The following is a 13,890-nucleotide window of genomic DNA, read 5'->3' on the forward strand; positions in this document are numbered from 1 at the left end:
ATAAGCTATGCCAAAAATAACGAAGCATGTAAACAATCTAAACAACCAAACTATTTCGTGGTCCATGAGGGTCCACAATGAAGATGTCTAATGATGATAATCCAATTGTTAGATTATTGTATCCACCCGAACCAATGGTCTAATGTGTCCATCAAGCTCCTATATGCAGCCCATGTGCATCTTCCTAGTGTGGGGTCTTCAAAGATGTACGAATATGCACGTGGGGTCTTTTATGTGGTTAGGAATGTGAATTGGGCCAAGTGGACCCCATGTAATGGTTATCTAGCCATAAGGAGACTGGCTCAGCCCTCATTTAGTATGGTGCTTGGATGCCCTCATAAGGATTTCTTGCAATGCATGTTAGAGGAAAGAGGAAAATAATTTGAAGATAAAGGAAAGGAAATTGTCTATAATAAAAGGGAAAGGTTACATGTAAAAGGGCCTAGATTTATGGTTTTCTTACGATTAGAGAAATAGAAAAGAGGGTGGAGATTACCCTTAATTTTTTAGAACAAAAATAAAAGGAATTGTGCTAGAAAAGAATCGAAAATTCTTATGAGAAACCACTCACCTTGAAGAAGACTCGAACATGTCCCCACGACTCTCTCTCTCTCTCTCTCTCTCTCTCTCTCTCTCTCTCTCTCTCTCTCCCCCCTCATGTCACTCTTCGTATGCCTCTCTCCCAACCAGTGTTTGAAATATCAGTATCGTATTACGTATTGCATCCTTGGGATACAGATATGTAACGGTTATCGCATGGGACATATCGTTTTGATCGAGTAATTTATCACACTTTTTTGGAAAACATGGGGAAACGTTGGGAAAATAGTTGAATTTTTTAATGAAACTTCAGGGATTGTTAAAGAGGAAATTAATACACTCTTTTAAATCATAGCATCTCAAAAAACAAGTGCACGGGGTAGCTTTCCCTTGTATAGGGTCCTAAGTTATGCGTTATCTAATTGAACTAATGCAACTATATTCAAATAGAATGCATAACATGTAGAGGGTACGCATTGATCATTTCATCAAACACTCCTAAATGCTTTGAAATTAGTCTCAATTGACAACTGGTTGAAGGGAAATCTCAAAAAAAAAAAAATATTTTAATAATTTTTATTAATTTTTAATTAAAAATGATTTTTATTCTTATTTTCCGAAATTTGACAAGGACTTAACAAATTAATAGATTAACCCTCATACATGCTTGATTTCATGTTTGGAGTGCAGCATTGCAAGCAATCTAAGAGAACTTGGGGAAATTTTGAATTTTCCCTATATCCGACCACCTACACTCAATTTGTTGAAAATAGAGTGTATGTGATGCTTTTTCATCAAATACTCCTAAATACTTCAAAATTAGTCTCAAGGGACAATTGGTTGAAGGAAAATTTTGAAAAAAAAAAACATGGAGAACATGATGAACCAATGGATATCAAAATCAAAGCTCCAACTACATGATTTTTATGCAAAACACGAAGAACCATTGGATTTGTAACCATTTGACATTGATTTAACATAATTTCAACAAAAAAAAAAAAGGATCGGAAATTGAAAATGCTCACTAGATCGAACATGTGGGATATATCGGCACTACCTACGTGTTTCATATCGCACAGGTGGGATACAAGATATATCGCGGGATATATCAACCGATATTGATATTTAAAACATTGGGTATACCAATAAAGGTTTGGAAGTGTGTGGGAGATAGTTATTTTGGTTGACAAAGTTGCTTAACAAGATTGTAAGATCGAAGAAAATGCTAGATGTATGGAGGAAACGTACCATGGTACCTATTTATAAGAACAAAAGAGACATATAAAGTTGCACTAGCTATCTTGGGTTAAACTTATGAGCCAGATTGTGAAACTTCGGAAGAGTGATTAAGCAAAGACTAGGCATGAGAAGAATGTATAAAAAAACCAGCTTGATTTCATGCCTGGGAGGTTTAACTCTTAAGTTATTTTCCAAGTTAGACAATTGATAGAGAAATATAAGGAGAGGAGAAGGATCCCCACATGGTCTTTCTTGCATTAGAGAAAGCATATGATAGGGTCCCTAGAGAGTTAATCTAGTGGGCATTGAGAAAGAAAGGAGTTTTAAAAGGACATATTGACATGATCAAGGATATGTATGAGGGAGTGACAACAAAGGTGAGGACCACCAGTAGAGAGACGAGTGAGTTCCCAATTATTGTAAACTTAACCCACGGTGTATCTTGTTTGAAGATGACAATTTTGATTGACAAGAAGAGGGAGAGTGTCACGCTCCGAACTCGGAAACCGGGCTCACAGAATTCCCGATCGCCGAATCCGGTGCCGACAGCCTCCGTAATACCCCATTCTCGGCTCCCAGCACCCATATACCATGTTCCGATCTTGGGTCCTAAAAGGAGGATTTTCAATATAAATTTGTTTCGTGATAAGCATAACCCACAAACAATAACCCAAAATATCACCACATCTCATAATAAGCACATGGATGATGCGCATGGGCATGTATCATGAAGTTATACTAAGCATACTCGTACGATGATGTTGTACTCTCCTCATATCAAGGTTGGGCCTAGGTGACCTACCTATATTCCTAAGGATCCGGAATGGGCTTCCTTCTCCATACCATCATATAACATGCTAGATCCCCTAGGGGGCCTAAATAAGTCTTAAATGGACTCCAAGATTAAAATAATCCTACTAGTAACCAAAGGGGGCCCAACATTTTGGGTTACCCCAATATGAATAGATGGATCATGGAATATCAATGGGGCCCAATGATTTGGGTAAACCCATTTAGAGAAGAATGAGAATGGGCCTAACAATGGGCCTAAGGGAAGGTCACAATGTGGACATTTAACCATCATTGCTCATACAATGTGGACATTTAACCAACATTTCTCCCAAGGAGTGGCCCACATAGAGCCAAACATATAGTGGGGCTCATGGCCTCACACAAGGGCCTAATAAACATCACGATGGGCCTCGCACAAGGGCCTAATGAAACAGCCCATAGCCCTCATAATGGTTAGAAAATAAATGGGCTTCACTCATATTATCTCATACATCAATATTGGGCCTCTTGGGTCAGCCCATAGCCCACATACATCAAGGTGGGACACATGGGGCAGCCCAAAGCCCCGAAAAATGCCGAGGTAGGTTATGTCTAGCACATCCAACATGGTGGGTCTCTTTGGGCAGCCCATAGGCTCCAAAAATATAGCTGGGCCAAGTGTACAATATACTCAACATAGTGGTTCACAATTCAGCCCATGTAGTCCACCATATGGACGGATAGCACCTCACTATAGAAATTCTAAGGCTGGATATTCAGCCCATCTGGCCCCTTAATCATCCAAAAAATTTTGGGCAATTTGGCCCCTTAATCATCCAAAAAAATCTGATAAAAGGTGGGCCTAACAAGGCATCAAAGGGGCCCAAATTCTTTTCAACATGGTGGTGATATATCATACAAGGAGGTGGGCCTGCTGCTGGACTTTTGGGCCAGTAGCAGTCCAGTCAATCTGGACGTTCAAGGGCTGGACGACTGAGGATAAAACATGCATCAAATGAGTCTCACGTCCAGGGGGCCGGACGACGTAGACAACACATCAAGGTGGGCCTCACATCCAAGGGAGGAACGGCGTGGATACAACGCTTACATTATATTAGGGCCCCACCGTCCAGGGGTCTGGACGTTGATCCAAATGGGCTGCTAGCTGGATGGGCGGTATGGAAGGCACATACATCAGGTGGGGTCCACACGTGCGTGGCCCACTATCCAATCAAGCCGATATTTATGTTTTCCCTGCCCAAAACCGACCGTTCAGGCGGGACAGCCTTGCTTCGATGCTGCGGAAGTGTGGGTCAGGCACCATTCCCGTGATTGATTGGCAGCCTCTTGAGGTTCGTGAGGATGCTTCCTACATTGAACAACTAGTTCGTATCCTTGATCGAAAGGAGCAGGTCCCCCGGACCAAGGTCATTCCTTTGGTGAAGGTTCAATGGGGTCATCATTCTGTTAAGGAGGCGTCTTGGGAGCGCGAGGCTGATATTAGAGAGCGCTATCCTCATCTCTTTGTAGACTGATCGTGCCTTGTATTTGTGTTATATTTTGATATATATGATCATGATGTCGTGTTTTCTCTTCTTCTTCTTGTTTTGTTTTGCATGATAGTAAATTTCGAGGACAATTTTTATTCGGAGGGGAGAGCTATCAGGCCTGTGTCCTAGTGACCATTTCATTCCATTTCTTAGGATCCCGCAATCCACCCCGTCAAATTTCAATAACCCGCGACCCGTAGATAGCATTTGCGCGTGACCCTAAGTCACATCCTATAAACCCAAGTCGACTCTACGCATGACCTGTGTCATTGCGACCGCTTCGTCGCCGCGGTTCCAACACCGCGTCTTGTGCGTCAATCCGATGTCTAGATAGTAAGATTCGGCCCTCGCATTATCCTGACCATTGATCATACATTGTGGGACCCATGGTGTCCACGCCCATTTCCCTAGGCAATCATGTGGGTGATGTCACCCTAGCTAGCCTAGCTAGGATGACATCATCCTACCCCCATAGACCCCATGCCTCTTACACCCCTATGAGTGCTAGCCCCATGCTTCTCTTACACCCTATCCTACCTAGCTAGGAGAGAGAGGCTAGCTCCCCTACCCCACTATCTCTCTCTCTCTCTTTCCCTATTTCATGCTCCCATTTCCTCCATTGTTGCAAGTGCTTGGACGTCCCAAGCTATCCTAAAAACCAACCCCTTGCATGCTCCTATACCCCCTCATCCAACCATCCAAAGACAATCTCAACCATTAAAACATCTTCCTTGGCCCACTAGGATCCCATTGGTGGAAGAAGGAGCTTGAGATTTGAAGATGGGTGCTCTCTAGAGTTAGATCTTACTCTCTTGATCCCTTTCTTTTCTTTGCATGGGGGATTTAAAGGACCCACCAATCCATGGTGGAGATCCTCCATGATCCTCTAGATGTGGCCTTTGGCCCATCTTGTTGCATGCATGAGCCATGGTGGGACGATTCTCCATGGACCCCACCATGATAGTTTTTACTTCAATCCATACCTTTTAAGGGTCATCTAGACCCCCCGATTTGCACGGTGGGGATGGTATCCCCACCTCAGATTTTTTTTTTTTGCCCATGCATGCATGGGACCCATATGTGATTTTATGGTGTAGATCATGTGAGGGACTCATAGTGGCGGAGTCCCTCCTCTCTCTCTCTCTCTCTCTCTCTCTCTACATCTCCTATTTTTCTTGATGATCATGACCCATCTGATGTGCTCAGCACATCCAAACCGTCCAACAGGGTAGGAGGCCCCTGCTGTCCCATTTTCTGGACGCAGGCCGGCCCACCTTGCTGCCCTGTCTTGCATGCAAAGGTCTGATGCATGTAGACCTTGGTCTGAGTGTGTGGGGCCCATCTAGATGGTCCAATCTTGATGTGCATGGTGTTATTATTATTTTTTTTTCCAGCAAGCTTTTGGCCTGGAATTGGACAGCAACATGTTGCTATCCAGATTTTTCTCCAAGACCATTTGATGTTTGTAGAGGGCTTTTACCATGAGCTTACTTGGGATTTATGTGTTGGGTGATGCATGTGGACCCCACCTTGATGATCATCAGCACCAGGTCCCCCCTGATCTATGTATCTTATATCCTGGCCATCCATCTGTGGGCCCAACCATGCTGACCGTCCAGCAGGGCTGTCCTACCTGGACGGTCGATTTTGGGCAGGGAAAACATAAATATCAGCTTGATTGGATGGTGGGCCACGCACGTGTGGACCCCACCTAATGTATGTGCCTTCCATACCGCCCGTCCAGCCAGCAGGGCCAGCGGCCCATCTGGATCACTATCCAGACCCCAGGACGGTGGGGTCCTACCATAATGTAAGGGTTGTATCCATGCCGTCTGTCCCTTAGACGTGAGGCCCACCTTGATGTGTTGTCTACGCCATCTGGCTCCCTGGACGTGGGACCCATTATATGCATGTTTTATCCTCAACCGTCCAGCCCTTGAACATCCAGATTGACTAGACTGCTGCTGGCCCAAAAGTCCAGCAGCAGGCCCACCTCCTTGTATGATATACACCACCATGTTGAACAGAATTTGGGCCCCTTTGATGCCTTGTTAGGCCCACCTTTCATCTGATTGTATAAGGGCCAGATTGCCCAGATTTTTTTGGATGTTTAAGGGGCCATATGGGCTGAATATCCAACCTTAGAATTCCTAAAGTGAGGTGTTATTCGTCCATTATGGTGGACTACATGGGCTGAATTGTGAACCACTATGCTGAGTATATTGTACACAAGGCCCAACTATATTTTTGGAGCCTATGGGCTGCCCAAAGAGACCCACCATGTTGGATGTGCTAGACATAGCCTACCTCAACATTTTTCAGGGCTTTGGACTGTCCCGTGTAGCCCACCTTGATGTATGTGGGCTATGGGCTGACCCAAGAGGCCCAATATTGATGTATGAGATAATATGAGTGAAGCCCATTTATTTTCCAGCTATTATGAGGGCTATGAGCTGTTTCATTAGGCCCTTGTGCGAGGCCCATCGAGATGTATATCAGGCCCTTGTGTGAGACCCATTATGTTGTATATGAGGCCCTTGTGTGAGGCCATGGGCCCCATTATATGTTTGGCTCTATGTGGGCCACTCCTTGGGAGAAATGTTGGTTAAATGTCCACATTGTATGGGCAATGATGGTTAAATGTCCACATTGTGACCTTCCCTTAGGCCCAATGTCAGGCCCATTCTCATCCTTCTCTAAATGGGTTTACCCAAATCATTGGGCCCCATTGATATTTGCATGATCCATCTATTCATATTGGGCTAACCCAAAATGTTGGGCCCCCATTGGTTGCTAGTAGGATTATTTTAATCTTGGAGTCCATCTAGGACTTATTTGGGCCCCTTAGGGAATTTAGCGGGCTATATGATAGTATGGAGAAGGAAGCTCGTTTCGGATCCTTAGGAATATAGGTAGGCCACCTAGGCCCAACCTTGATATGAGGAAAATACAACATCATCGTACGAGTATGCTTAGTATAGCTTCATGATACATGCCCATGCGCATCATCTGTGTGCTTGTTATGAGATGTAGTTGTCAACTCTTCTATCTTAACGTTGATCATTGGTCGAAGGATCAGAAATATATGTATTGTACTCACTACCAAGAATTTGAAACGACGGTATATCGCAATCGTCGAGTCGTCGATCATGACATGTATCATTCCTTGAAGGGCCAGGTATATCACAATTGTCGAGTCGTCGATCACAACATGTTTCATTCCTTTAAGGGCCAGGTATATCGCAATTGTCAAGTCATCAATCACGACATGTTTCATTCCTTAAAGGGCTAGGTATATCATAATTGTCGAGTCGTTGATCATGACATGTATCATTCCTTCAAGGGTCAAGTATATCGCAATCGTCGAGTTGTCGATCATTGCTTAAAGGCTGCATATCAGGGGACCATATGTTCGAATGTAATGTAGAGTGTGTGCTCTTTTATTGCACGAGGTGTATGCCTCACTTTCTCTATATACAGTGACATCTGCGTAGGTAGACTCTGTTCGCAGAAAAGCATATATGCCTTGAGATCTTCATTGTCTTTGATTGTATGTGGAGGGAGTAATCCACGTACTGCCTCACCATACACAACCTTCATACTCAAATCAAATTCATCATGTGTTGTCTTCGTAATTTGATGCATTTTATCGTAGAGCTCCTGATACGTAATATCATCCCTCACAACAACACCTCTCAAGTCCCCACCCACGAACGAGAAAGTCCATTTATCGTATACTTTCTCCATAATAATAGTATAGGATGGGCCGACGAGCCATAATCTTCTAATATGAGTTAACCCGCAATAAAAATGGACAGGTACAGATTTTCAAAGGTGAAGGGTCAAGGTTGTCAAATGTGAAGAGTCTAGGTTGTCATCTGTTAAAGGTCAAGGTTGACAAAACAACGTGAAGGGTTGTGGTTGTCTTCCACTAGGGGTCGAGGTTGTTAAAACAACGTAAAGGGTCATGGTTGTCAAATGTTAAGGGTTGTGGTTGTCATCGACTAAGGGTCGAGGTCGTTAAAACAACGTGAAAGGTCATGGTTGTCAAATGTTAAGGGTCGTGTGATGCAAGACATGGAAAATTAAATATGATATGCAAGATTGCAGGCTTAGATCACACCAATTCAGAAACAATCACACAAATTCCACATCCCACATGAAAATCCAAACATTCAATTAAAGGGGAATCTATGCGGGTCCAAGCCGACACAAGCTAGGACTGGACCAATAAAATTATAAACCAAACAATGTCAAAGGGAAATAAAATCAACTACTCATGCATAAAAATCAGTCCCTAATCCAAGGGATTCCCTAATTTCAATTCAAGGAACCCGAAGGTGATAAAAAGGGGCAAATCAATGGCCCAAACGGACGTGCGTGTGATCCTGGCCGCACGTGTGTGGGGCCCACTATTCAGAAAAAAGGCCACCTTGGCCCTGGTCAGCCAGGGATGGACTCCAAAACCTCCAAATTTCAGCTCGATCCGATGTACGGTTTGTGTGTGGTGCTTCGCCAAAGTTTCAGCTCGCCTGCGGGCCGAAATCTGGAAACCTGCTTCAATGAAGAAATCTGATGCAACAAAAGGACAAATTTAAAGTACGGATGGTGGGGGAAGATGGAAAAAAAAGATGATGGAAGATGGGGGTGAATTGGGATCGATGTGGCTTCGCACCACGGTAGTTAGCCCTTCGAAAAGGGAGGGCTTCGCACCCACTTTTGAATTCTTCCACAACTCACGAAGAGAGCAGAAAAATAAAGCAGGAATTTTTTATTAACTTCAATGAATGAAAAGAACTACAAGGGATGCCTATTTATAGAGAGAACTCTATACCCAAAAACTCGCACCATGTGCGACACCTATTACTTGGCGATTAAGTAAACTAAAATAAAAATCAAACGAGGAAATCTAAAGCGTTCACGATGTTCTAAATAATAACAATAAGCAAAACCTAAAATATAAAACCAATCCGATGAGTGGGTCACGATCATGAGATCCCATGGTGGGCTTTTCTTGACTATCGGGCCACTTTTCTGAACCAAAACTTGTCTTCGAGCTAAGAGGCCCTCTCTGGACGTCGTCATCGAGCCAGATCGATGGTGGGGTCCTCCTTCTGCATACGTACGTGCGTAGGGGGGGCGGCGTGAGTGCGCGTGTGCGCGTGATCTCCCCATCATCGTGGTTGTCAACTTTCCCAGTTGTCAACCTCAACCCTTCACGCCACCCAATCTCGACCCTTCACATTTTGACTGTCAAGTTCGACTCTTATTGGTTGATAACAATGACCCTTATTAAATGACATTCTACACTGTTACCACTTCTCCACTTCAACCCTCCTTGACACAATGCCAAAACACATCACAGCCTAGTTCCTTAAAAAAGACAACATCAACAATGCCAAGATTTAAGGCTTTATTTACATTCATAAATAACTAGCTACGACAGTAGAGACACCGAAGAACAGCATGATCGTGGCGGTGGGAGTGGTGGGCGAAGCTTCAACGAAGAGGAGTTTTGAGATGAACGTCGAAGAATGCTAGATAGACGCCAAAGGAGATAATTGGCGATAAGAAACGAAGGACTTCCTAGAAGAGGAGTTTCCGGATCAACACTGGAGAATGCCAAATGCATGTCGAATGAGAGAAATGCTGGAAAGAAACGACAAAGGGAAAGTGGAAGTGAGTCCCACGATCTTCACTTTTCCAATAAAGGACCTTTATAGAAAGTGTAAAAAGGTAACGTTTGACCCTTTTTAAGGGCATTCGTACACCATCTATGGGGTCCATCGCATGTGTGGAATCTACTTCATCTATTAACCTTGGAGTTTCATGGAAGGCCATGGTTAGAAGCATGATCAACATTCATCAGTCACATTGACAACATCACAAGAAAATAGCTCGTATCAAGCGGACACCATTATAAGTTATCAAGTTTTGTGGGCCACACAAAGATCATGTCAGCAAGAAGTTAACATCTTCTCATATAAATAGAGGACTATAAAGAAAATGAACGGATTGGATCTAGGTTCCAGTAGGCCTAATAACCAATCCCATCCACGTCACTTCCCTAAGATTGGATGCTACGTTTCTTCTTCACTCAAAATCCATACAGCTGTTGATCCAAGGACATGGGCAATTTGGACCAAAAATGTTTTCAAAACCTGTCAGCAGGCTATTCTCAGAATATTTGAAACATCCATTCCTTTTTGAGATTTTGACCATACCACGGTGCTAGTACAGTCAAAATCCACTCGTAAAACTTCACTCAAACATTCAGTTCTCCTGAAATAGATACCTAAAAATGTTCCCTTAAAAACTTGATTCCTCTTAGATCCACTGAGGCCTTAAAGTGGCATTTGATCAGTGATTATGATAAGTGAGTATCAAGAAAGGGTAGGTCTACACTAAAAATTTGAGAAACCGACTAGAAAAATGCTCAAAGACGATTTTTTTTTTTTTAAATTCGGGTTGCATTTTAAGTGACCTAAATGTAGCAAGAAACATGTGTCCCATTGCAAGTCATATCACATCCTTGCAATATAGCCATAGAGTCAGATACATGTCTCTATCGAACGATATATTTTACATATTTCAAGTGTATAGCATTGTCCAAGAATCAGGTTATACATTTGTCTCATAAAGATTTGAACCATCGATGCAACAAAAGGTATTTCATCTTTTTCATATCATTCTACCTTAAGGAGGTCAGGAACTAAAACACAATCATCTTACAATTATGAGAAACACTTAGTCATCCAAATTCACTAGGTCTGTTGAAGAACCAACAAAAATAAGAGTAATTCCCAAGGGGTTTTTTTTATTAATTTTTTTAGCAATAAAGGTTGAAGGTTAAAAAGCAGTAAAAATGAGGCAGGCATCCATCCATGTCACTCATAAAGGACTCACTAAATGGAGCTTAAAAGAGACTAAATATTTGATTTCTTTCTATCTTGAATTATTTCAATTATTTCACTTCAAAAATTATTATTTTTTTGAGTGGTTATTATTTCACTTCATATGATATGATGTACTTGGTAAAATCAAGTACAGGTGTTAAAAGGGACCTCCTAAACTAGTGTGAAATAATTAGTTAATTACACATCTCGCTTTTCCATTTTCTATTCTCTACAGACAACCATTGAGTGAACCTACTACAATGATAAATAAAAACCAGATAACTACTACAAATACACTTAGAACAAAACATCATCACATAAAGCATGAAAAACAAAGCAAGGAAGGATTTGAAAATTCCTAAGGGCTCGTTTGGGAACTTGTATTTGGAATGCATTGGAATCCAAATCACAATTACACCTGATTCCAAATCCTCAATTTTGTTTGGCAGCTTATAACCGGAATGCACTGGAATCCAAAAATAGGAATCCTTTGAAACTCTATAGCATATTTAGAGAAATTTGAATTTAATTACTAAATCAACTTTAATGTCCCAAATTAGTGTACATATGTGATATTTGACAGAATGAGTGTAATAAGGCCATTGAAATATATACTCTAGCCAAAAATGATGATATTCCAAGCCTCAAGTGGGCCACAAGCATAAGAATCACAAACAAGCAACACACCGATGTTTTTTAACTATCGATTTACATGGCCAATGTTTGGATTGTTTGGATCATTCTATTGATGTGATTTTAGTGATGTAGTCATAGATTTTTTTGAGGTATCATCGGCGTGCCACGTGTACAATGGATTAGTAGCCTAGTAATACCTTTGTTACACGCGACTCTCTTGCCTTTAAAAAGGAGCCAAAAAAGGCATTTCACTCTAATTACACTATAATCAAAGCAAAAGGGTTAGATTTCACACCAAAACTATGTATTTCAATTTCCTCCGATACCATTTACCCCCGAATCCACGCTACCAAACAACTTTTGGATTCCGAATGCACTCAAATACACCCAAACCGGTGTTGCCAAACGATCCCTAAGAGTCCATAGATGCATATAGAAGGGAAATCCAAGAGGTGTAAAAGTTAATAAATCTCACCACATGCCGGACAAGATATATTACATATGCATAAATAAGTAACAAAACATTAGTGCCATAAAAGGATCAAGACCTCTCTGGACACGAGAGTGCAACATTTAATAAAAAATTATATATATGACTGTTTATGTAGTCATGCTTAAAATAAGTATGATTTCTTGTTACAAAGAAGAATACACTCACCTTCATAACTGCAGTTACGAAGCAGGGCGCTGACCACTTGTCGAGTCGAATCATCATTCTCCACTAGCAAAACCTTGAGCGACCGGAGGGGAAGAAACCTCTCCCATCGAACTATGGGTCCCAGAGGCTGCTGCTGCTGTGGATGCTGCTGCTGCAGATCAGCCTGGATGACCCGCACAATCACTCCGCGGTTATTTTTCACGTCTTCGGCCACCCCGTTAACCCTCGACTCATCTTCTTCTGAGAAGCCGTGACCCTCTCCCACGACACCGTTCCTAACTTCCTTGTGCCCATCTCGCGAGGGGTGGAAGTTCAGCTCCGACGACCCTTTGTTCCCAGTGCCTTCCGTGCTCAATTGAACACTCCTCATCAGCCAGATTCAAAAAGACCGACGATGAGGAAGGCGCTTGATTGAACCGGTAACAAACCCTCCGTCCGTCGGCAAGAGAACACGCACATATTCCGTTGTCTTCAAGGGACCCCAACTTGGTCTAAAAACCCTTTAACCTATTCCGGATTATGCTCACACCCTAAAAACACTTTGGATCAGAGCTCAAATCGAAAACAGGTCTTGTCTTCTAAAATAAATACCGATCATCTCCGATCAGACCCCAATGGACAGAAGAGAACTAAAAACCTTGAAATCGATCTCACCCTGCAAGACGAGACCACAAAAAAAAAAATCTCAAAAAGAAAATAAGTAAAATAAATAAAGTCTAGATCAAAACACTAAGACTTTACAAACAAACAAACAAAAAACAATCGATCTACGACCGTCAAGAAGACGAAAAGCCGATCTTCGATGAAGAAATGATTAAAAAATTCACAGATGGAAATTACTCTTTCCTAACTCCATCAAAAAATCACAGAAAATAGAATCATAATCTACTGATGAAAATCCCCATAAAAATAGATGAGATTCGACATGAGTACCTCCGACAGATGGCGGACGAAAGCAGACAGCAGATCAACCCAAGGGGGAAAAAGATCAACGGTCGGATCGGATCTAAAACAAGAGAGATTCGGGAGATTGACTTGCAGATCGAGAAAGCAGAAGGAGAAGGAAGAGATGTTTTCCTGGTTTTTTTTTTTTTTTTTCGGTAGAGGAAGAGCTTGACTGGTCGGAAAGCCTGAGGGGAGAGAGATATCCAGACATGGGAGAGATATTAGATTTGTCCAAAGGAGGTGACGTGGAGCAAATGGAGGTCTGCAGCGATTTAAGACAGCCACGTAGGCTGAAGCCTGTCCAACGTGGAGAAACCATGGGACACAGATAGTATGACGTGGACAAAATCTAAAGCCCGAAGCTAGAGAGTTTATATCGCATCCCGAGTGATACGCGAGATCACGCCATTGCCACGTGGCCTGATAGTATGTGGGCGAAAGATGCCGCAACCGTAGCCCTAAAGCAGAAACGTCGTTTTCTTGCCGTTTGTCTTAAAGCTATCGATTCGCTTCAAAACAAACGGCCAGTTAACGGTGGCTGGTTTTTCGAAATGACGAGAATGTCCTTGCTTCCCTTTCGACGGCTGAGTTCAAATGGATGGGATTATTCTTTTTCGGGAAACCGTCCTTTTTTTAAAATTATTTTTCTTATAAC

The 13,890-nt window shown here is 42.3% G+C and overlaps 1 protein-coding gene across 5 annotated transcripts in view; it reads right to left on the reverse strand.

The window, feature by feature from the left end:
* LOC131253143 (two-component response regulator-like PRR37) overlaps positions 1 to 13,439 on the reverse strand; it is a 65,087-nt gene extending 51,648 nt beyond the window's left edge. For 2 of the 5 annotated variants that reach the window (XM_058253990.1, XM_058253991.1), the window contains exons 1-2: positions 13,224 to 13,438; positions 12,291 to 12,945 (exon numbers count right to left, since the gene is read on the reverse strand). In XM_058253990.1, the coding sequence (XP_058109973.1) occupies positions 12,291 to 12,660 (370 nt within the window). In that variant the 5' untranslated portion in view covers positions 12,661 to 12,945; positions 13,224 to 13,438. Of the gene's footprint in view, positions 1 to 12,290; positions 12,946 to 13,223 lie in introns of all 5 variants that reach the window. The other 3 variants (XM_058253989.1, XM_058253988.1, XM_058253992.1) reach the window with 3 other exon arrangements.
* Between the last annotated feature and the right edge of the window lie 451 nt (positions 13,440 to 13,890).

Source organism: Magnolia sinica, chromosome 8, assembly GCF_029962835.1.
Source record: "Magnolia sinica isolate HGM2019 chromosome 8, MsV1, whole genome shotgun sequence".
Classification (NCBI taxonomy): Eukaryota; Viridiplantae; Streptophyta; class Magnoliopsida; order Magnoliales; family Magnoliaceae; genus Magnolia; species Magnolia sinica.